We start from the raw sequence: 23,949 nt of genomic DNA on the forward strand, positions 1-23,949 counted from the left end.
ACACACACACACACACACACACACACACACACACACACACACACACATATATATATATATATATATATACAATGGAATACTATTCAGCCTTAAAAAGGAAGAAAATTCTAAACATGCCCCAACATGTATAACCCTTACATTATGATAAGTGAAATAAGCCAGTCACAAAAAAAGCAAGTATGATTTTACTTATGAGGTTCCTAGAGTAGTCAAATTCATAGAAACAGAAAGTAGAACTGCAGGGGCTGTGAGAAGGGTAAAATGGGGAGTTGTTTAACAGGTATAGAATTTAATTTTTCAAGATGAATTAGGTTCTAGAGATTGGTTGCCTAATGGTATGAATACACTTAATGCAGTTCAAATGTACACTTAAAATGAGTAAGACGGCAAATCATATGTTAACTACATTTTTACCACAATTTAAAAAATTAAATGTAAAAAAAACAGCGGGGGGTGGGGGGGGCACCTGGGTGGCTCAGTTAGTTAAGCATCTGACTCTTGGTTTCAGCTCAGGTCATGATCTCATGGTTTGTGAGTTTGAGCCCCACATAGGGCTCTGTGCTGACAGCATGGAGCTTACTTGACATTATCTCTTTCCCTCTCTCTCTGCCTCTCCCCTGCTCGCTCACTCTCTCTCAAAAATAAACTTTTTTAAAAAATAAAAAAAGGGGGGATTACTACAAGTGATATTACAACAAATTCTGCATATTATATATATATATTTTTTTTAAGGGACATACTTCATTCTCATTTTTTACACCTCAACCAATGGCAGATGCTGAAATACATAAATGACTAGAAGAAATAAAAGAACCTATTTATGAAAGGCATAGGGAAAGAATCAAGCTTCAAAGATGTGAAAGGTTTACCTTAGTATCTATTCTCATTTCTTTAATGCCAGTTTCTACTTTTGCTTTATCTTTAGCATATCAAGGGTACACAGTACCTAAAATGTGAATGGGGCTATACTAGCCTCAGCTTCATAGTTTATACCCAAAGAATATATGCAACAATTCACTGCTTTTTAGGCATAATAATGGATTATAGGCAACTGCAGATCTTTCAGAAGAATATTTTCAGGGATGTTCAAGATAGAAAAGAAAGAAAAATTACTTTATTTTTTCAATTTAGACTGAGGAAGGAGGAGTCTGCCACCAAAGATTTAAGTATTACACTTTTCAAAGAAATTCTGTTCTACTCTTCTGTTTCCCTTCTAAATATCAGATTCTTAAAAGACAACTATAGTAACACCTGCATAGTCTAGATTCAAATGAGCAGTTAAATGTCTGATTTACCTATATTTGATACAAACAGGATAATGAAATAAAAATTTTACCTCATTTTAATCACTGCTACATAATTCAAATGGCACAAAAAGTAATTTGGAAATGAAATTATTCAAGGCATTATGAAAGAGCCAAGAGATTAATGAAGTGATCTAGACAGCCAACACCATTAACAACCAACTTACTTTTTTTAGTTCTTTAAACAATAAGGTCTTTAAATCCTTTTCATTAGAAAGCTTACTATTAAAACATTCAATACAACTGGTTTGAACTTTCTATCCTAAGACTTTTGTGTTTCACTTGTTAGGTTCTGCTTCATCATTTAATCAAAACAAAAACACAAAAACACCTAAAACATTTTAATGCAAATATCAAGAACAGGGATTGTGATTCTCATTAAGGTGATGAGCCTGAGTTTCTTTAGTTGTAAAATGAATCATTCCACATTGATTGAATCATTCCTCAACAGTTCACTGTTGGATGCTTGCTATAGGAAAATAAAGAACTTAAAATTGCAAAGGTTATCACAGATCATCAAACTCTTGTGAAGATTAAATGAGGCAGCAGCATATATAAACTGAAAATGACACTCAATCCAGTTGTTAAAAATGTAGGTTAGTAGTTTGGTGGATAATTAAGTTGGGGGGCGGGAAGCAGGCAGCATCATTTTAGGTATAACAAAATGAAATGAGACAAAAACAGACCTCTATGGCTCATTAAAAGAACAAGGTAGGATAAGAGAAGAATGACAATAATCAAAAAATAAAATATCAAAAAACTAAAATATGCCAATGATAACTACATGAAGTCCAATCCAAACATATCAAGAAAATATAGTTACATGACATTAAAGAAAAGGCTCTCCAACTGCCATGGTGTTTGCTCTCTAAGTCATCAGGAGAAAAGAATTAACAGAGTTAAGGAAAATATTAAAGGCAAGAATCAGAGAGAACTAAAGTAACCTTATGCTACCCCTAACTTCAATTTGTAATAGATTATGGGAATCATAACAAGTAAAAAGGATTTATCTTAGGGGTGCCTGAGTGGCTCAGTCGTTTAAGCCTCCGACTGTGGCTCGGGTCATGATCTCAAGGTTCTTCAGGAGTTCAAGGCCTACATTGGGCTCTCTGCTCTCAGCACAAGAGCCTGCTTCTGATCCTCTGTCCCCCTCTCTCTCTGCCACTCCCCCATTCATTCAGTTTCTCTAAGATAAATAAACTAAAAAAAAGTATTTGTCTTAAGTTCTCTTAGTTAAAAAATCAAACACTTTCTACATGAGGTTTAAAAAACACTGCAAAGTATTCTTGCAAAGGAAATGAAAATAAACAGGGCTTCTTGACAGGTTTTGTTTTTTGTTTTTGTTTTTTTACTTTCCGTAATGAAAAAAACATTTTCTTAAAAGAAGGACTTCTAAGGTGTTAACCTTTTTTTTGAACCTGTTCTTATTTTTATGGAAAACATACAACTAGACCTAAACTTATGAAGTACACAATTTAATTTACATTTTAATCAAATTTCTGTAACTATTACATTATAAATAGATATGTTAGTTGTAAAAACTATGTTATACAGTTTCCAGATAATTTATTATTGTCTTTACTGTCTCAGAGTACCACTGAGACCCAAAGATGTTTCAGTGGTACTAGGCACTGGTGATAGGAAAAAAAAAAAAACTCCTCAATAGAGAATGATTCATTCTCTCTATGCTGAAGCAGCATAATATACCATCTACAGCCCTGACTCTGCAGCTACTTTGAAGCCAACTAACTATTCACCTCTCTGTAACTCAGTTTCCTATCTTTAAAATAATAACTGAAATCTCATTGGGTTTTTGTGAAAATAAAACCTATTAGTATGTACAACAGCAATATAATAGTGCTAACAAAATAAATGCTATGTAAGTGTTCAGTAAATACCAAAAACAAAGGCTTGCTCTGTGCTAGGCACTGTTCTAGAAGCTAGGAAATAAGCAGTACACAGAACAAACAAAAATCTCTCTCTTCTGTCAAGTTTTACATTTTAGTAGGTAATGACATTCTAGAAATAAGAGGCACAGTGGGGCGCATGGGTGGCTCAGTCAGTTACGTATCCAACTTCAGCTGGGATCACGATCTCACGGTTCTTGAGTTCAAGTCCTGCATTCGGCTCTGCACTGACAGCTCAGAGCCTGGAGCCTGCTTTGGATTCTCTGTCTCCTGCTCTCTCTGCCCCTCCCCTGCTCATGCTCTGTCTCTCTCTCAAAAATAGACATTAAAACAAAAATTTTTTTTAAATAAGAAGCACAATTATGTAGCCAATAAATCATCTCATACAGGCATATATATATATATATATATATTTTTTGTTTGTTTGTTTGTTTTGTTTTGTTTTGTTTTGTTTTGTTTTTAACCCAGGCAAGCTCAGTGGGGATTGAAAGGAATAAAAGAATTTCCACAGGATTGAATTCTATGAAGAAAGTTCATCTAAACCCTAAAATATGGGCAATAGTTCCTCCTGCCTCTAGCCAGATACCACTAACAGGGTTTACTGTATTCAACAATTGATCAAAAACACAGAAGAGACCAAAGCAGTAGAGAGTTAAACAATGGCCAACCAAAGAATAAACGTAATCTCTACTTTCATCAAAACAGTACTAAGATGAGCTCCCTAGGTTCTTCTGAGACTAAACAGAGTGACAAAGAACAGTGATGAAGAGGCATGAGAAAGTAAAGACTAAATATAAAATAGAAACCGGTTTTATTTGGATTATTCTATACCTAAGCCTACCCTAAATATTTAGGACAGCTCTTAGTAGAACAACTTCATCACAATGATGTACATAACAAAAACTCTAGTATGGATAGAAAGCAGTACTTTGTCAAAGTTTCAGCATATGAGCAGAGATCCTAATTTCTAAACTAAATTGAAACACAGATCATTCAATTATTTATTCTTCAACTTATATCCACTCAGCTCTAGGAGGACCAGTTATGTAGGCCAGGCTTGGCGTTGGTACACAACATAAGATCAAAAGGAATTGGGAGAGATTTCTGTTCTAGTTAAAGTAAGAGTAGCTGTTAAGCTTCTGTCGTCCAATCTATTTCTCTTCCAGTATACCACACTGCCATATCTGAACCAAAAAGGAATGGTCTGTGGAAGTAGAGGAATACAATTTCATAGAACAACCTCTATGATGGAACTTAATACTGTAATTATCTTTACTAGAAAAAAAATGATAAATAACTATCATGTACATACAGCTTCATTTTTTACTAAAGAAATTTTAATCTCTGCCATACAAATACAATAGTGTAAGTTTATTAAAAGAATGACCGATTTCATTTTTTTATGCCTGCAAACAAAAAAACATTCTACCAAGTAATCTGATGTCACCATATATCATCACTCAAAATGGAGATGACTCAATTATCCATAACTGATGTAGAGGACAAAAGCAAAAGAAAAAAATTAGACTTCTTTACAACTTATAGAGCCTATTGACAAGTCCCTGAGACAGGCAGAGTGACCTTCCTCTAGGAACTCAACTTCCTCAACGTTAATACTTTGCTAAGGGTAAAACACAATCTTAGCTTAACATTATCCCAACCTCCAAGATCCAGTAAGTCTCCTTTAACATATAAAATTTCCTTTGGAAACTTCTTTTATCTCCATGCCCCAAGTTACATGTTAGCAATCATCCTCCAAGCATAGGGCCCACTAATATACATGTGAAGGGTCTCATGACTAAAGTTTTACTAGACAGTAATAAATTACCTTTTCCTAATAACAACTAGCCCCTCAAGTTCCTACAAACCTTACTTCCAAATTCCTTAGAGACTTACACTATTCCTAACCCCCTTCCAACTTGAAAGGATGTAAGTCATTCCTCACAGACAAATAAGAGGGGGGAGAGGAAAATAAACTAAGGGCACAAAAGGCTGAGAAATTTTAATCTTACAATATATCTAAAATATAAATGTATAACATCCTGAATATAGTTATTTAGGAGGGGGGGGAAGCTGCCTCACTATAAAAGAAATTGCTTCTGCGGTAACAAAAAAGGTAGCGAAAGAATTTTTCCCATTAGAGAGGAAATAAACAAGGCAAACTTCTTCCCTTTGGACAAAACAGATACTATAAAGAGCATGTAAATGATAATTCAATCATTTACTAAGTATTCAGCCAAAGGAGCAAATCTCAATGTAGAGAGAGGAAAGGGAGTCAGTGGTTTAAGTTACACATGCCTCTTCCCAATTCTACCTTACTGGAATTCCTCAACACCTTCCAATAATCCTGTCTTTGTTGAAAATCATTACACTGGAGAGCCACTATTAAGATGGAGGTGTGCCAAATTTCTTTAGTGTGCTGGGAGAGAAGAAAGATGCAAATCACTGATCTAGAGTATCTATACGTAATAAAGCTTACTGTCTCCTACAAAATTGTATTTTCCATATCATGTAATTGTGGGTTCTAGCCACCCTTGCTTCAATGAAAATTATAATGGTTATTATCAGTCACAAAACAGAAAGGCTAACAAATCTGCCATCTGATTAGCCCTATTACTATAGTAAAACCTTGGCCTTCCTGAAACCCTTGAGTCCAGTTATTCTAGACATCCAGATTGTTGAAGTTCTACCTTATAAATACTAATTTTCAAAAAAAAATTTTTTAATGTTTATTTATTTTTGAGAGGGAAGGAGGGAGGAAGGGAGAGAAAGAGGGAGAGAGAAAGAGAGAGAGAACACGCACACACATGCGTGTGCATGTGGGAAAAGAACAGAGAGAGAGGGAGACACAGAATCCGAAGCAGGCTCCAGGCTCTGGGCTGTCAGCACAGAGCCCAACATGGGGCCTGAACTCACAAACCATGAGTTCATGACCTAAGCTGAAGTTGGGATGCTTCACTGATTGAGTCACCCAGGCACCCCTAAATTACCAATTTTTATTTTATAATTTGTAACAGAATTTTCTTTTGAAATATGTCATCTTCTTTGCTTAAGAACAAATGTTTTAAATTACAAAAATAATACACAACCACTGAAAAAACTTCACTATTTCAAAAGTCTAAATAAAAAATGGAACTTCCTTTTCCTACCAATCCCCCACTCCCATTCCCTAGGGATAACCACTATAAAACAATTTGGAGTGTATCCTAGACTTCTTCAGAAAATATACAACTTTTATACAAAACTGTATACATACACACGAGTAAAGAAGGAGATCTTGCTGTACATTCAGTTCTACAATTTGCTTTTTACACTGATAGACTGAATAGCCTTTTAAGTTTATCCTGCTACATGTGATTTATTTAAACTGCTTATTCCATAGTATTTTTCATCATTCCCTTACTGACAAGGTGCTTTTATGTTGGAAACACTGTTTTCATCTGTTTTTTTGTAGTATGTTGAACTCTTCCCTTATTGTCACTTCAAACTGTCATCACTACATTGCCTGTAACATTTCTTATCCTCACTTCCATTGGAAAACTTGGGAACCAGACAACTTACTGTGCTAGAAATGAGATCAAATTGAAGATTAAATGAGGGAAATTTTTCATTGTTCACATGTGATTACTTTTTATTGCTATTTTAACCTCTCAGAGGTCCTTAATGCTTCTTGATTTTGGGTAAAGAATTCTAGATTCTGGATAAAGTTCCCAGATCATAACTTTTGGACAGGTGAAATATTATCATTATTTTTATTAATATCCTAGTAGGTTTGCTGGTTCATATTTTCATATGGAAAATACCTTGTTTAAAAAAAAAAAAATAGGGGCACTTGGGTGGCTCAGTCAGTTAAGCGTCCAACTTCAGCACAGGTAATGATCTCACATCTCGTGAGTTCAAGCCCTACACAGGCTCTGTGCTAACAGCTCAAAGTTTAGAGTCTGCTTTGAATCCTGTGTCTCCATCTCTGTCCCTCCCCCCTCATGCTCTGTTTCTCTCTCAACAACAAAACACAAAAACCAGAGGAAATGAATGGGATCAGTACATTAGCATGACGCCACTATGTTAGCAAATGTCATTATAATAGCATATCATTATAAAAATACTGTAAGTAATCTATTCATCATACTACTCTATTCCATCCCTATAACCAGTCAGTAGTTACATACACCACTACTACTGTAGTAGATATATGTGGTTTATCACTCAAATATCCCCTAATCTTTTGCCACCCACTTAAATTTCTTTAGGGTAACTATCCTCCCCCTTCACTAGCTATAAGTCAACCTAAGAGTATTCCTACCTCTGAACTGTTCAGGAGAAACATATAACCTCACTAGGTTTAGCATGATAAAAGATGACCTTCACTGGAGTTTCTGGAAAAAAGAAGGTGGCACAAGCTTACACTCTGCTTTCCTTCCACCCCCCCTCCTCTCCCTTCTTTCAATTTCTTCTTTCTCCCTTTTCCTTCCTCTCTCCTTCCCCATATGCACAACAGAAAAGACCATCATTCCCTGGAATGTGGAGGTACGAAGATATGAAATCTAGAGCTAAAGGAGCAGGAAGGATAGTACTGAATGGAAACTGAAGATAAAAGCAACAAGGGGAAGCAGAGCCAAGAAATGGTGCCTGGACACATTTGATCCCTGAATCAAAATATACCTGAATTTTTTTTCTAATTAAAAATGTTTGTTTGTTTGTTTGTTTGTTTGTTTATTTTGAGAGAGAAAGAGAGAGAGGAGAGATAATGGGGTAACAGGCAGAGAGAGAGGGAGAAAAAGAATCGCTAACAGGCTCCACACTGTCAACACAGAGATCTAAGTGGGGCTCAATCTCACCAACCATGAGATCATAACCTGGGCCAAAACCAAGAGATGGACGTTTAATGGACTGAGCCACCCGGGCGCTCCTAAATATACCTAAATTTTTTAGTCACTTGTGCCTGTTTTAGGTTACTTTTCTGTCACTTGCAACATAAGGAACCCTAACCCTGCTGGCTAAAACCTTATACTGGGGTCTAGTCTTTAAGACTTTAAGCACCGTTTTTATTGAGTAAGTTCTACCAAAACTATTTGTCAAGGTGTAGTCTCACAACAATTTTCCACCTGAACAAAACCTTAAGATAAATTCCATCTGTTTTATGGCTAAAGCTTTCCCTTTAAAACTATTATCTTCTAACACATACTCCAACATTACTTTCATCAGAAATATATTATCTGATTTTTGACAGAAATTCAGCTCCGCACACTCAATTTCCAAGTTCTAGAAACTCTGAAGAACTGAGAAACTGAAGAAATCTTCAATGCTTTTGAAAGATTACTACAGCAAAAATTACAGGGGGAAAGCATATTACTCAGGAATTTCTTTTTCCTGGCATTTTGCTTCCTGATTTTAGCATTTTACATATGTTTCTGGAATATCTACGGCATGATCTAGCTAGCCAATATTCCTAAATAATTCCAATTATTTAATTAAATTGATTAAAACAAATTGGTTATGGGGCACCTGGGTGGCTCAGTTGGTCAAGCGTCCAACCTCAGCTCAGGTCATGATCTTGCGGCTAGTGGGTTTGAGCCCCGCACTGCCGTCTCAGAGCCTGGAGCCTGCTTGATTCTGTATCTCCCTCTCTCCCTGCCCCTCACCAGCTTGCGCTCTCTTTCTCTCAAAAAAAAATAAATGTTAAAAAAAATTTTTTTTTTAAAAATCGGTTACCTAATTCAATCTAATTATGACCCAAAAAATCCACAGAATTTACACTGATCTATCCGTTTAAAGATATAACTTCATTTCTGAGAACTGAAAAAAAATTATAACTTACCTCAATTGTTTCGCATAGTTCTGTTCAATTTCTATCCTCTCTTTAACAAATTTGGCATATCTTTCCAAGAAGTCAATTCCCCATTGTGTATGCTTGTCTAAGCTGTCGAACTGATCCTAGAAAGGGAAGGTAAAAACACATTGAAAAGTCTAAAATTTTATCCGCAAATATTTCAACCAGCTTCTGATATTTATTCAGAGAGGCTTCTCTGTTGGTCTCCACTCACCTCATCCTTTAAGATCTACATAGAAATAGGTTACAAATGCTAAATTTCTTAGAATGCTAAATTTCTTAGCATAAATCACAGAGCTTTATGTCTGAATGCCTTTACACATGTGGTTTCCTCTGGATGCAACACTCTCCCCTGGTCACCTTTTTTACAATTTACTCTTATTCCTCCTCTGAGATTTAGTTCAGGCACTGTGGCTTCCAGAAAATGGCCCTAAACTCTCAGACTGGGGTATATTGATCTAGGGGTCCCCAAGTCTCCCCTAAAAATTACTCTCTTTTAAAAGTTATTTAAATTCCAGCTAGTTAACACACAATGTAATTATTAGTTTCAGGTAGACAATAGTCATTTAACTCTTCCATGCATCACGTGGTTCTCTTCACAAGTTCATTCCTTAGTCATCTATTTCACCCATTCTCCCCGCCCCCCCCACTTCCCTTCTGATAACTAACAGTTTGTTCTCTATAGTTAAAAATCTGGGTTTGCCTCTCTTCTTTCCCCATTGCTTGTTTGTTTTGCTTCTTAAATTCCACATGAGTGAAATTATATGGTATTTTTCTCTGACTTACTTCACTTAGAATAATACTCTATAGCTCCATTCATGTCATTGCAAATGGCAAGATTTCATTCTTCTTTATGGCTTCTTTATATAGATGTATATATGTATTCTTTATATATATGTATATATACATATATACATACACACACACACACACACACACACACACACACACCTTCTTTATCCATTTATCAATCAGTGGACAGGGGCTGTTTCCATAATTTGGCTATTGTAGATAATGCTGCTATAAACTTTGGGATGCATGTATCCCTTTGAATTAGTACTTTTGTATTCTTTGGGTAAATACCAATAGTGTGATTGCTGCATCAGAGGGCAGTTCTATTTTTAGCTTTTTGAAGAACCTCCATACTGTTTTCCAGAGGGGCTGCACCAGTTTGCATTCCCACCAACGGTGCAAGAGGGTTCCAGGTTCCCTTTTCTCCATATCCTCGACAACACCTGCTTCCTGTGTTGTTTTTAACCGTTCTGACAGGCTGGAGGTGACTACAGCTCTGATTTGCATTCCCTGATGATCAGGGAGGTTGAGCATCTTTTCATGTCTGCTGGCCATCTGTTATGTCTTCTTTGGAAAATGTCTATTCAGTCCTCTGCCCATTTTTAATCTGATTATTTGGTTTTTTTGGTTTTGTATTGTGTAAGTTCTTTTTAATATATTTTGGACATTAACCCTTTATCAGATATATCATTTGCAAATATCTTCTCCTATTCCATAGGTTGCCTTTTAGTTTTGTTTATTATTTCCTTTGTTGTGCAGAAGCTTAAAAATTACTATCTTATTCACTTGCCATACTCTGGAGGTCAAGAACCATGTATTATTCATCTCGAAACTCCCAAGGCATAATAAGCACCATGCCTGGCACCATAGCAAGCACTCAATGAAGCTAAACAAAATCAAATACACCTGGTAAATTCTGCATTTACCATATGTTTGACCTTGGGCAGTTACCAAGGCTCTCTGAACTTTTTCCATCTTAAAATGGGAATCCCATCACACACCTCAATAGGGTTATGATGATGTCATTAAGTATTCTACAATGCAGTAAACATGATACCAACACATCACAAAGTTATGTTATCCTGCAGAGCTCTTTCAATCCTCAAATATTCCTTTCTACCTCTTGTCTAAGAAATCATCATTTCCTATCCTTCAAATTGACTCCAATCTCCAAATTGACTAAAAACTTGGTGCTTTCTCCCTCTCCCATATCAAAAACCTATGTTGATAAAATAGTCAAAAATCATCCCTTTTTGTATCTCTAATAGTTCTTCTTTTTCTAAATCACCCATTGTTTAATCAGATTCGTTATTTACAAATGAATCATCTCCAAGTCTTCGCCCTTTATCCCTTTCCCTACCTTAAATCATTTTAAATTCTACTTGTAAAGGTAAATTCTATCTAAACAGCAGAGGCAGAATTCATCTGGCTATCACAGTTTGCTATTACTACTCTATTTCTATTCTTTCATACAACTCTTACACTATCATGTGGCTTCCAAAGTAGACTTGGAAACAGCAAAACAATGCACTGCCTAGTGAACTTAATTGGAATATTAGTAGTATTTCCTATTATAAATTTAATTCTCTTTCAAACTGAGTAACTCTCAACAAAAACATTCCCCCCTAAAGGAACAGTCTGAAGCTAAAACAATCACCCTTCATTTTTCCAAAATGCTTCAAAGGCTTCTTCCCACCATCATCTTCATCAAATTTTACATTACACTTATTTTTCTTCTAGATAAAATCTTTAATTTTTTAAAATTACAAACCCCTATTAGTAAAAAATTTGAATACCTGTATCATATGTAAGTTTGTAAATTATATACACTATACTATTAAATTACATAATTGTGAAATGCACAAAAATAGAAATTTTAAAAAGAAGTTTAAATGAAATAAATGTTAGTTTTAAGTCATTTTTTAACTTATTTAACAAAAGCCTTTGGGCCATTACTTTTTAAAAATATGAACAATTTTAGTGAGAGCAATGAATTAAATATGCTTCATTATTTCTAAAATCTTGGTATAATACTTAATAGCAAATAAATCAAAAAGTCTTGGTTCCAAACTGTGAACACTTAATGTTTAGTGATTGTCAGAGCTGGGGAAACAAAAAACATCCCACAAAGATATAAAGTTCTAAATGGAAAAAATTCATTATTGACTATACTTCCCAATTCCTTCTTAAACCTCATTTACCTATAGGCAAAGGCTTGTGTTAAAATCTGGCTAATAAAGGTCCTTGATGTTAGTCTGTTATTTTTACAAACTAATCAGGAAACACTGCATGTTTATATTTTTAACAAATAGGTTCAAACTCCACTGAAACTGTGATATGATTTTGTGTGTCAATTTGACTAGGCCACATTGCCCATATATGTGATCAAATATTATCCTGGGTGTTTCTGTGAAGGCATTTTTAGATGAGATAAATATTAAATTGGTAAATTTAGAATAAAACAGATTACCCTCCATAATGTGGGTGGGCCCTATCCAATCAGTTGAAAGCCTTAACAGAACAAAGACTGACCTTGCAAGATGGGATGCTGCCAGCTGACTGCCTTTGGGCTAGAACTGCAACAAGAACTCTTCCCTGGGCCTACCTTGTGCAGAATTTGGAGTTGCCAAGCCTGTAAAATCGTTGTCACAGAATTCCTTATAAACCAATCAATCTCTCTCATTTTCTCTACACACACTCTCTCCCCCCCCCCCCCCCCCCCCCCCCCCTGGCTTGGTACTGTTTCTCTGGAGAACCCAGATTAATACCCTGACTTTAAAACAAGAAATTTCTGTTTCCAACTGTTTTAAGGTGCAGATATAGTATTTGCAGACACACAAAATTATACAATGATGGAAGCATTTCCAAACATTCAGCATCAAAATGCTTTCTCCACAGCTCACATTTCTTTGGAAAAGTAGTCATTTACTATTAAAATTTTCCTTTTATCTTGAAGGAACAGATTAAATTTTCTCAAAAATACGTGCTAACAAAGCATACTACTAATGGTCACTTATTAAAGAAATGGTCAACAAATTTGAAACAGCCAGGAGATGAGGAACAAACCTGCATGAAACAACAACCTTCAATGGTCCCTTCCATTTCATTTGGAAATACTGTAAAAATTCTGTATCTATTGTATTATAAGGGCATTATTTTCATAAAATTGACAAAAATCTGCTATAATATTCTGTGGCGTTCTGGCTTCACTTTTTTTGCTTACCGATAAACGATGAAGTGAATAAATTGCAATCATATCCTAATTTCCTTTTTAAAATTCCATTCAATGCACTGCAGTATCACCGGTTATACAATTCCTTCATAAAACACTGTTCAAATAATTTACCATTGAGAATAAATCTTCAACATAGCTCTCCTTTAGTGGTTCACAAAAAAGTAGTTCTAAACACACTTAATTCCTGAAACAATCTTAAAACACTATGTCCTGAGATACCATAATCAAACTGCATAAGCATGCTTTCAGCATATAACTTTTCCTAAAATATTTCTAACAGTATGTTGAGACCATTAGTTTGTCACCATGTTATTTTACACATACTATATCACCGTTTTTACCACAAAAAGAAGAGCAGGTGTATTTCTAAAAGTATGCTTTCACTATTAAGTGTGAAATCTGAGAGGATTCCAGCACACTCATGTGCATAGTAGCATTATTCACAATAACCAAAAGATGACAACAACCCATGTGTCCATCAACAGATGAATGAATACACACTATGGTATATACATACAATATTATTCAGCCTTTAAAAGGATATTTTGATACATACTACAATCTGGATGAACCTTGAAGACATTATTCTAAGTGAAATAATCCAGTCAGAACAAATACTGTGATTCCATTTGTATTAAGTCCCTAGAGTAGTCAAACACATAGACACAGGAAGTAGAAATGTGGTTCCTAGGGGCTGAGGGGAGAATGGGGAATTACTGTTTAATAGGTAGAGTTTCTTTGGAAAGATAAAAAAGTTCTAAAGATGTGGGAATGCAAGCTGGTGCAGCCACTCTAGAAAAGAGTATGGAGGTTTCTCAAAAAACTAAAAATAGAACTACCCTACGCCCCAGCAATTGCACTACTAGGCATTTATCCACAGGATACAGGTGTGATGTTTCGAAGGGACACATGCACCCCCATGTTTATAGCAGCACTATCAACAATAGCCAAAGTATGGAAAGAGCCCAAATGTCCATCGATGGATGAATGGATAAAAAAGATGTGGTATACACACACACACACACACACACACACACACACACACACACACACACATATACATAATGGAGTATCACTCAGCAATCAAAAAGAATGAAATCTTGCCATTTGCAACTATGTGGAGGGAACCTGGAGGGTATTATGCTAAGTGAAATTAGTCAAAGACAAAGACAAATATCATATGACTTCACTCATATGAGAACCTTAAGAGACAAAACATATGAACATAAGGGAAGGGAAGCAAAAATAACATAAAAACAGGGAGGGGGGCAAAACAGAAAAGACTCATAAATATGGAGAACAAACTGAGGGTTACAGGAGGGGTTGTGGGAGGGGGGATGGGCTAAATGGGTAAGGGGCACAGAATCTACTCCTGAAATCATTGTTGCACTATACGCTAACTAATTTGGATGTAAATTAAAAAAAATAAAAAATAAAATAAAATAAAAAGATTCAGGGAGCACTATTTTCAGAATGGGTAATTAAGAAAAAAAAAAGTTCTAGAGATAGATGGTGGTGATGACTGCACAACACCATGAATGTACTTAATTTCAATAAATTGTACACTTAAATGGTAAATGTACTTATACCACAATAAAAGGAAGGAGCTTCCCAACACTTATCAGTAAATTCAGTGAAATTTAGTATATTCTTCATCGTGTGACTTTAAATAGCACTAAAAAACTGCACAGGTCACCATCTGGATTCTTATTTTTCAAACTCTTGCTTATTCTGATGGTTTCATATTATTATCTGATTATTCTAAAACTCAAATACATTCAGGGCAAGCTCATTACTAACAGTAACAGATCTGTGGCCAGATTTCAAATAATTTTCTCATGGAAAACCATTCTAGTCGATCATGATAATGGCCATTGTATCTTTTTTCTTTCTTTTCTTTTTTTTTCTTTTTTAACATTTATTTATTTTTGAGACCCATAGAGACAACACGAGCAGGGGAGGGGCAGAAGAGAGAAGGAGATACAGAATCCGAAGCAGGCTCCAGGCTCTGAGCTGTCAGCACACAACCCGATGCGGGGCTCGAACCCATGGACCATGAGAAGTCAGACCCTTAACCGACTGAGCCATGCAGGTGTCCAGATTATTTAAATATTCAAAAATATCACAGGACAACTGTACAAGCAGAAAACATCAGAGAAGCCAAATAATTGAGTTAGTTATATTTTAACTAAGATTTTCATATACCTATTAAGCAAAGAGATCCCAAATAAAGGCCAACTAGGAAATATACCAATCAGCATTCAAAAGCAGGCTAAAGGCAAGATACACGTTTGACTAAAATTGAAACAAAGTTCTCTGTTTTTTAACCACTTTGGAGGAAAAAATACGAATTGAAAAAAAAGTACCTCTGAAAGACAAAAGTCTTAACATAGAAAATTTTAAATCCTATTACATTATATACCCATATTGTACATGATTTGTTGCCTCAGTCAACCCACGAGTTAAAAATAAGAATTTATGGGGCGCCTGGGTGGCTCAGTCGGTTAAGCGGCCGACTTCGGCTCAGGTCATGATCTCGTGCTCCGTGAGTTCAAGCCCCGCGTCGGGCTCTGTGCTGACAGCTCAGAGCCTGGAGCCTGTTCCGGATTCTGTGTCTCCCTCTCTCTGACCCTCCCCCGTTCATGCTCTGTCTCTGTCTCAAAAATAAATAAACGTTAAAAAAAACATTTTTTTTAAAATAAGAATTTATGTCAAATACAGATTTAATATTATGACCTTTAAAATGCAGACAAAACAGTTTTTTATTTTTAAGATAAAATTTATTAAATCCATTGAATAACATTATCTTGGTTTTCAACTAGACATGTTAATTACAATACATTAACAATCAGTATGATAAACTCCAAACATTTAAAAATGAGTGATTTAAATTTTGAAAGGAAGTGAGCAGAGAAACTAATTTAGCAATATTCACATAAAGAATAAAAAGGCAAAGTAAATAGCAAGAGATCCAAACAAGATTCATGGCTGAAATGTTAATATATTCAGTGAACAAATGTTCATTTTAAATTCTTGTGATTTTACCAGACATTTTACTTTTTCTCTAAGCAGAACTCAACAAAAACATCAATTCCAAACTGCAAAATAACTTCACCATAAAGTTGTCTTATTACTCTGAATCCAAGAGACATGAGAAAAAAGTACAAGTTCATTTATCATTTTTATATGACGGTTTCCAATCATTTGAATCACTTCATTTGTTAACAATGATTTGAGTATTTTTATGGGATTCAATGACTTAAATGTTAAAAACCAGGTGCTGATAACAAAATTAACCTCATCACACAGCCTAGCACATACAAGGCACTTACTTGCTGATTGAATAACCATTCTATTTGCATAGCACTTTTTTTTTTTTAATTTACATCCAAATTAGTTAGCGTATAGTGCAACAATGATTTCAGGAGTAGATTCCTTAGTGCCTCTTACCCATTTAGCCCATCCCCCCCTCCCACACCCCCTCCAGTAACCCTCTGTTTTCCATATTTATGAGTCTCTTCTGTTTTGTCCCCCTCCCTGTTTTTATATTATTTTTGCTTTCCTTCCCTTATGTTCATATGTTTTGCCTCTTAAAGTCCTCATATGAGTGAAGTCATATGATATTTGTCTTTGACTTATTTCATTTAGCATAATACCCTCCAGGTTCCATCCACGTAGTTGCAAATGGCAAGATTTCATTCTTTCGGATTGCTGAGTAATAATCCATTGTGTGTGTGTGTATGTATGTGTGTATATACATATATATATATATGTATATACACACATACATACACACAACGTCTTCTTCATCCATTCATCCATCGATGGACATTTGGGCTCTTTCCATACTTTGGCTACTGTTGATAGTGCTGCTATAAACATGGGGGTGCATGTGTCCCTTCAAAACAGCACACCTGTATCCCTTGGATAAATGCCTAGTAGTGCAATTGCTGGGGCGTAGGGTAGTTCTATTTTTAGTTTTTTGAGGAACCTCCATACTGTTTTCCAGAGTGGCTGCACCAGCTTGCATTCCCACCAACAATGCAAAGGAGATCCTCTTAGTATCCTCGCCAACATCTGTTGTTGCCTGAGCTGTTCATGTTAGCCATTCTGACAGGTGTAAGGTGGTATCTCATTGTGGTTTTGATTTGTATTTCCCTGATGATGAGTGAAGTTGAGCATTTTTTCATGTGTCGGTTGGCCATCTGGTGCATAGCACTTTTGAATTTACAAAGTGTTTTCACATGTATTACCCAATATCACCTTCAAAACCCTCTTGGACAAGACATTTTATAAACGAGGAAACCAAGTTTCTGACTCCAGACCTCATTTTCTTTCTACTACAACACACCATTGTTTGGTAAGTTTAGTAATTAATGTTCATTAGTAAATAATGGTCCCAGACCCTTGGTTTTACAAGTATTGGAAGCTGATGCCCAGAACTGCTTAAGTAATGTGCCTCATAGCTGGCTAGCAACAAAAATGGGATGGGACTAAAAAGATTATCTTCTAAAATCTTTGCCAGTTTTATATTCTTAAAAGCCAAATGAGTAACTATTGTGAATACTGTTACTAAAAATGATGCATTTCTTTCATTAGGAAAGAAATAGATGGTTTGAAAAAAATTCTAGGTCACTGGGAAGCTTTGACGAAAGGAACAAATGAAAAAACCTCAAAGTTAGAAACTGCCTAACACAAACACACATGAATGCTTAAACTCTCTTTACAAGATTCCTGGTAAGTTGTTCAGTGTTTCTGAGCAGCATACCCATTAGTGATCAGAACAACTCCAGAAGCATGAGAGAAGACAGACATTAAGAATTCTTTTCACTAACACAAAATGAAGTACAAAACTTTTAAATCAAATATAAGAATCAATCATAAAGCCTTATGTGTTCACAGCTAACACCCTCTAATCACTTTAGTTTCAAAGCCTGAGATCACATTTCTCCCTAGTCCATGCCAGCAGATACCTCAGGACTATATAGTGGAACATGTCAGGATATGCTCAAGTCAAACTAAAGAAGTAGAATCAAGCAGTATTTTGAAACAACCCATGGATTACAAATAAATAGTAAGTTATCAAAACAGGCAACTTACCCTCACTCCCCCATTCTCTCTACCTTTAGCATTGCTCTTATTTCTATGGATTTACTCTACATTATTAGCAGAGTCTAACTCATTCCATTTCCTTGCCTCCATTAACCCCTTAATTCCTTTTCCAACATATTCATTCTTACCAAAGCTTCTGTGAAATGTTCTCTCTCCCATCAGTGGTATGCCCTAATTAAATGTTATCTCATATTTAAATTCAAGAAAGCTATTATTTTCTGTTTTCTTAGGTACTGTTTTTTAATTCTGTAAAATGTTTAAAGTTATTTCACCTTATTCATTTGGGAACACACACACACACACACACACAAACACACACACAAACATTCTAAATTAAAGCTGGCACCAAAGCCAACTAAATGCCCACACTATTCAGCATAAATCAAATGAATTATATGTTGCTCCAAGGTTCTACTGCATACTGGTAAGTGTGGTGATAAATAATAAATTTACTCAGTTATCTTACTTTTATCTTTAATGTAATTTAATTAAAAATAAGTATTTTATGTATAACAAAATGTTATAATTATTTTAGAAGTCACCATTTTATATTCAATCCTTGTTTTTCTAATTACTTTGACATAGCCTTGCATCCAAATGAAGTCCCAATAAAGTACTTTTGGTAAAGCACCAAGGGTCACAACTATTTAAAAAAAGACTTTCTTTACTAAAAAGCAGAATAATGACTCTGTTGTCCTAGTTTGGGCTTAGTCTATGGCTCTGATTCTCTGCCAAAGTTTCTCCAGCACTTATGAATACCAAAGTACTAGCAGAAACATTTTTAAGATCTAACACAACTGACTTTTCTCATTCTTGGATTCATATGGAACTGGAAATGTTTTTTAAGTCTCATGGAGCTAAAAAGAAAAAAAAAAGCAATTCATAATTTAGAGTCAACAACGTCTACCCCCAAAGCAAACTGAGGAATATTTTAAGTTTAAAATAAACAACTTAATTATTTGGATTTGTTTCCTTGTAGTTTTATCTGTTCTTTAAAAAACAGATGCAAACTTGTGTATTTGGAAAACTTACCTGTTATCTTTTCATTTTTAATTAAAAAACTTAATTTTAAATTAAGCTTTTAGTGACTTCAAAATCTATCCAGTTAATTCTTCTAATACCCTACTGCTTATTTTCTTACTTCTCTTCCCATGACTTTCTCTTCTACTCTATCTCAGCAACTCATTCCAATGATCATTTCCATTATCATTAGCAGCAAGTACAGTATCTCCTACTCCCAATAAATTGGGAGTCTCTCATTCTCAGATGGCTAACCCTATCTGCCAAACTCACAAACTCCAGTATCCCAAGACCAGTAGCTTTTTTTTTTTAATGTTTGTTTATTTTTAAGAGAGACAGAGAGAGGAGGAGCAGAGAGAGAGGGAGACAGACAATCCTAAACAGGCTCCACACTGTCAGTTCAGAATCAGACACAGGGTTCGATCTCACAAATTATGGGATCGTGATCTGAGATGAAATCAAGAGTTGGACACTTAACTAACTAAGCAGCCACCAGGAGCCCAACCTTTTTTTTTTTTTTTTTTTTTTTTTAAAGTAAGCTCTATGCCCAACGCGAGGCTTGAACTCATGACCCAAAGATCAAGACTTGCATGCTCTACCAATTGAGCCACCCAGGCCCTCCAAGGCCACTAATGTTTTGTCCCCATAGATAGAACTTTAATCCATTGATCCTGATGCATTACTTCTATCACTCATGCCCCTCCTTTTTCGACACAGCTTGGATTCCATAAGCCATCACTGTATTCACTCCATACCAACAGCTTCAACTGTCTTTGCCCTCTCTTGCTTTGTTCAACTTCAACCCTAGTTTCATATTTAACTCTTCACCAATCCTTATGCTGGTGAAAAAAGGTGGGGTGGGTAGGAAGGATGGACAGATGAACCACCAAACCAACTACACTGACTGGTCATACTTTGAAATTTGTGCTTATTAACCCAAAAGGCTTTAAACTACTTAGCCCAAACCCATTCACCACCCCATTATCCTAGCCAACTAACTTATACCTTCTTACAGTTTAAATTTACACCATCTCCTATCCATCTCACTCTCAGCCAATACCTTGCTTCCTACCTCACCAAAAGAGACACAATCAGAAGATAATTCCTCATTCTCCAACTCTATTTTTACCACAAACACCTATGTGCTTTTATTCTGCCTTCCTGCTTATTACTTTGGATACACCATTCACACCATTAGTGCTTCTGCCTACCCCAAGAACTAGTACAATTACAGGTTTAGTTGTTAAAATGTTTAAGATTCTGAGCCTGCATATGCTTGATGCATTCCATAAAAAGCAAGAAGCTGAATAAGCAAGCTACAGCTGAATGAGCAGAGGGAAGAACTGAAGTTAGAATGGAAAGCATACGAGGGTCAGAATGCAGATTATCTTCCATCATAAGGGCCTTGGCTTTAACACTGATTGAGATGAAAACACACTGGAAGGTCTTGAGCATTAGCCTGACATGACCTGACTCAGGTTATTAAAGAGATCACTCTTCTATATTGATTTAAAAAAAAAAAAAAAAAAGATTCATGGGGTACCTGGTGGCTCAGTCAGTTAAGCATCTGACTCCTGATTTTGGCTCAGGTCATGATCCCAGGGTCAGGGGATCAAGCCCCATGTTGGGCTCCATGCTGAGCGTGGAGCCTGCCTGAGATTCTCTCTCTTTTTCCATCTGCCTCTCTCCTGAACTCACACTCTAAAAAATAATTTTTTTAACTTTTAATAATAATAAAAACATGACTGGACAAGGGAGACTTTTGGGGAAGGCTGCTGCAATAATCCAGATCATAGCTCAGGTTAGCTTGGCACAAGGTAGAAGGAGGAGAGTAATGAAAAGTGGTAAGATTTTGGATATATTCTGAAGGTGGTGCCAACAAAATTTTCTGATGTTTTCAGTGTGGATTATGAAAGAAGGAGAGACATCAATTTTGAGCACCGTGAACTAGAAGGATAAATCTGCTTTGAACTAAACTGGGGTAATTAAGTGAACAAGTCTGGTCAAGGAGAAAAGACAAAAGTTTTGGTTTTAGATAGTAAAGTTTGTGATATCCTTAGATATCCAAGATATGCTGAATAGGCAGTTAAATACATATGTTTGGAATTAAACAGAAGTGGTCTCCATGAAAATGTATGTTAAGACATGATCCTGAATGCAATTTCAATTCAACTGTACTGCACACCAACGCTTAGAAGTTAGGGAATTGAGAAGGAACCAGCAAAGGACATTGAGGAGGGACCAGTGAGGTACAAATAAAACCAGAAAGTGTGGCATCTTGAAAGCCAAATGAATAATGTATTATTTAAAGGAGGAGGAAGTGATCCACTTGTCAAATGCTACTAAAAGTAAGAAGACTAAATAAAAACGGACCACTGAATGGAGCATTATGAAAATCACTGACAACCTTAACAAGAACAGTTTTGTTACAGTAGTGAAGGCAAAACCCTGACTAAAGTGAGTTCAGTGAGGATGAGGAAGAAAGAAATTAGAGGCAATGAATAAAGACACCACTTTCAAGGAATTCTGGTTTTTTTTTTAATTTTTTTTTTTTACATTTATTTATTTTTTAGAGACAGAGAGAGACAGAGCACAAGTGGGCAGAGAAGAGAATGAGACACAGAATCTGAAGCAGGTAGGGTACAGGGAGAGAACAAGACACAGAATCCAAAGGAGGTTTCAGGCTCCGAGCTGTCAACACAGAGCCGGATGCAGGGCTAGAGCTCACAAGCTGTGAGATCATGACCTGAGATGACTTTGGATGCCTAACCAACTGAGCCATCCAGGCACTCCAAGGAATTCTGCTTTAAAGAGAAGAGATATGGGATGATAACTAAAAAGAGAAGTAGGATCAAGTGTGGGTGGTTTTTAGGTGGAAGAAACAGTATGATTATATGCTAATGGAAATGATACAAAAGGAAAACACTAATAAGGTAGATGAAAGGGAAGAACTGGACCAGTGAGCACTAAGCAGGTAAGAGGAGAGGTGTACATAATTGGTGGGGCTGACCTTTGCCTAAGACAATGAACAGTTCAAGTTATAACAAGAGAGAAGGCGAGTAAATTGGCACAGTAGAAAGTTTGGCAGACGTGGTGGTAATAGCTTCTGAAGAATTCTATGGTGATTACTTCTATTCTTTTCACTAAAACTGAAGCAAGGTCATTAGTTGAGAATACAGATATAGGAGGTATTAGAGATCTGAGGGGGAAGAAGAGTCCCTCTCCCATTTTTGCATTCATAATTTACATCAATAGGCATCACATATATGATAAGACAAAAAAATAATTCTTCAAATTCTCCAAATTATGGTTTATAAATGAATACACAAGAGTACCTAATTAATAGAGCCATGTCTTTTAAAGGCAATGATTTACCAGGCCATAAAACATTCCACACAAAAAAATAATTTATAAGATGGTAATGAGACCATGAGAATGTGCCTCTCAGATTACTAACCACAGGTAACAGAGCTGATCAGGGCCCCAACCACAGGGTTTCCCACTGGCTGCTCCCACACAAAGACTACAGAAGGCAAAGATATACAGACATCTGGTTCAGGGAGACCAAGGGTTCTTCTGATGGGTGAATCTGGCTCAAGGACTACCAGACAACCTTGCCAAACTCTCCTTAGAACTTCACTCTAGCCTAAGATGCTTCTACTCAATATTCCTTCCTCCTTTACCTCCTCCATTTAGGTCATACTTGCATGGTGGTCTTAGGGCTTTTTCAGCCTTCTCTTGCTTCCCCTCCATTTCCCCTAATAGGTATCACCCCTAATGCATTCCCATATGGGTGGCTGCTTCTCAGAGAACACAAATTAATACAGCTGAAATGTCTTCAAAGGTAACATACTTAACTTTAATCTTTGGGAACAAAATTCTTGTCCCTAAAACTCAAAAGTGTACTTTTAAATCTTGTTTCTAATGAGGCTAACAAATGCAAATTCACTGAATAAAGCAAAGCCCAAGAGGTTACACAAATTTGAATATAATGTTACTGTTTCCGGTCTTCTGCCCTGCTCTTGTTCTCAAAAAGCAGCAAACTAAAGTCCTTAAGAGAGTTAAGATTAAAAAAAAAAAACGAGCACAAGTTCATTTAGGACCTTTCTCACTTAAGTGAAATGACAATTCCATACAATTTTTCACCATCTCTACTTTTGCACTTTTGGTGATAGTACAAACTAAATAACATTTTCAAGAACTTTGTATTTTATGCAATTAAAATTTTGGGGTCTCACTTATATTATGACAGGGTTTTACTTAATCTGCTAAAAAAGAATTTGAAGGGGCAGCCGGGTGGCTCAGTCGGTTAAGCATCCAACTCCTGATTTTGGCTCAGGTCCTGATCTCATGGTTTGTGAGTTCCAGCCCCATGTTGGGCTCCGCACTCATAGCACAGAGCCTGCTTGGGATTCTCCCTCTCCCTCTCTCTGCCCCTCCTCTGCTCTCTCTCTCAAGCATGCAAACTCTCCTCCCACCAAAATAAATACTTTTAAAAAATGAAAATAAAGTTAGTTTTGTTTGTATGTGTATAAAGTTATCTTTCAATTTATTAAAAATAAGCTAAAACTCGGGGCGCCTGGGTAGCTCAATCAGCTAAGCATCCGACTTCGAATCAGGTCATGATTTTGCAGTTCATAGGTTCAAGCCCTGCATCAGGCTGTCTGCTGTCAGCACAGAGCCCGCTTCGGATCCTCTGTCTCCCTCACTCTCTGCCCCTCCCCAACTCGTACTCTTTCTCTCAAAAAA

General features: G+C 36.1%; 1 protein-coding gene across 3 annotated transcripts in view; it reads right to left on the reverse strand.

The window, feature by feature from the left end:
* Positions 1–23,949, reverse strand: part of FNBP1L (formin binding protein 1 like) — a 122,437-nt gene that overhangs the window by 51,543 nt on the left and 46,945 nt on the right. For all 3 annotated transcript variants that reach the window (XM_049616795.1, XM_049616794.1, XM_049616793.1), the window contains exon 2: positions 9,030–9,145. In XM_049616795.1, coding sequence (XP_049472752.1) covers positions 9,030–9,145 — 116 coding nt within the window. The remainder of the gene's footprint in view (positions 1–9,029; positions 9,146–23,949) is intronic.

Source organism: Panthera uncia (assembly GCF_023721935.1).
Source record: "Panthera uncia isolate 11264 chromosome C1 unlocalized genomic scaffold, Puncia_PCG_1.0 HiC_scaffold_4, whole genome shotgun sequence".
Lineage (NCBI taxonomy): Eukaryota > Metazoa > Chordata > Mammalia > Carnivora > Felidae > Panthera > Panthera uncia.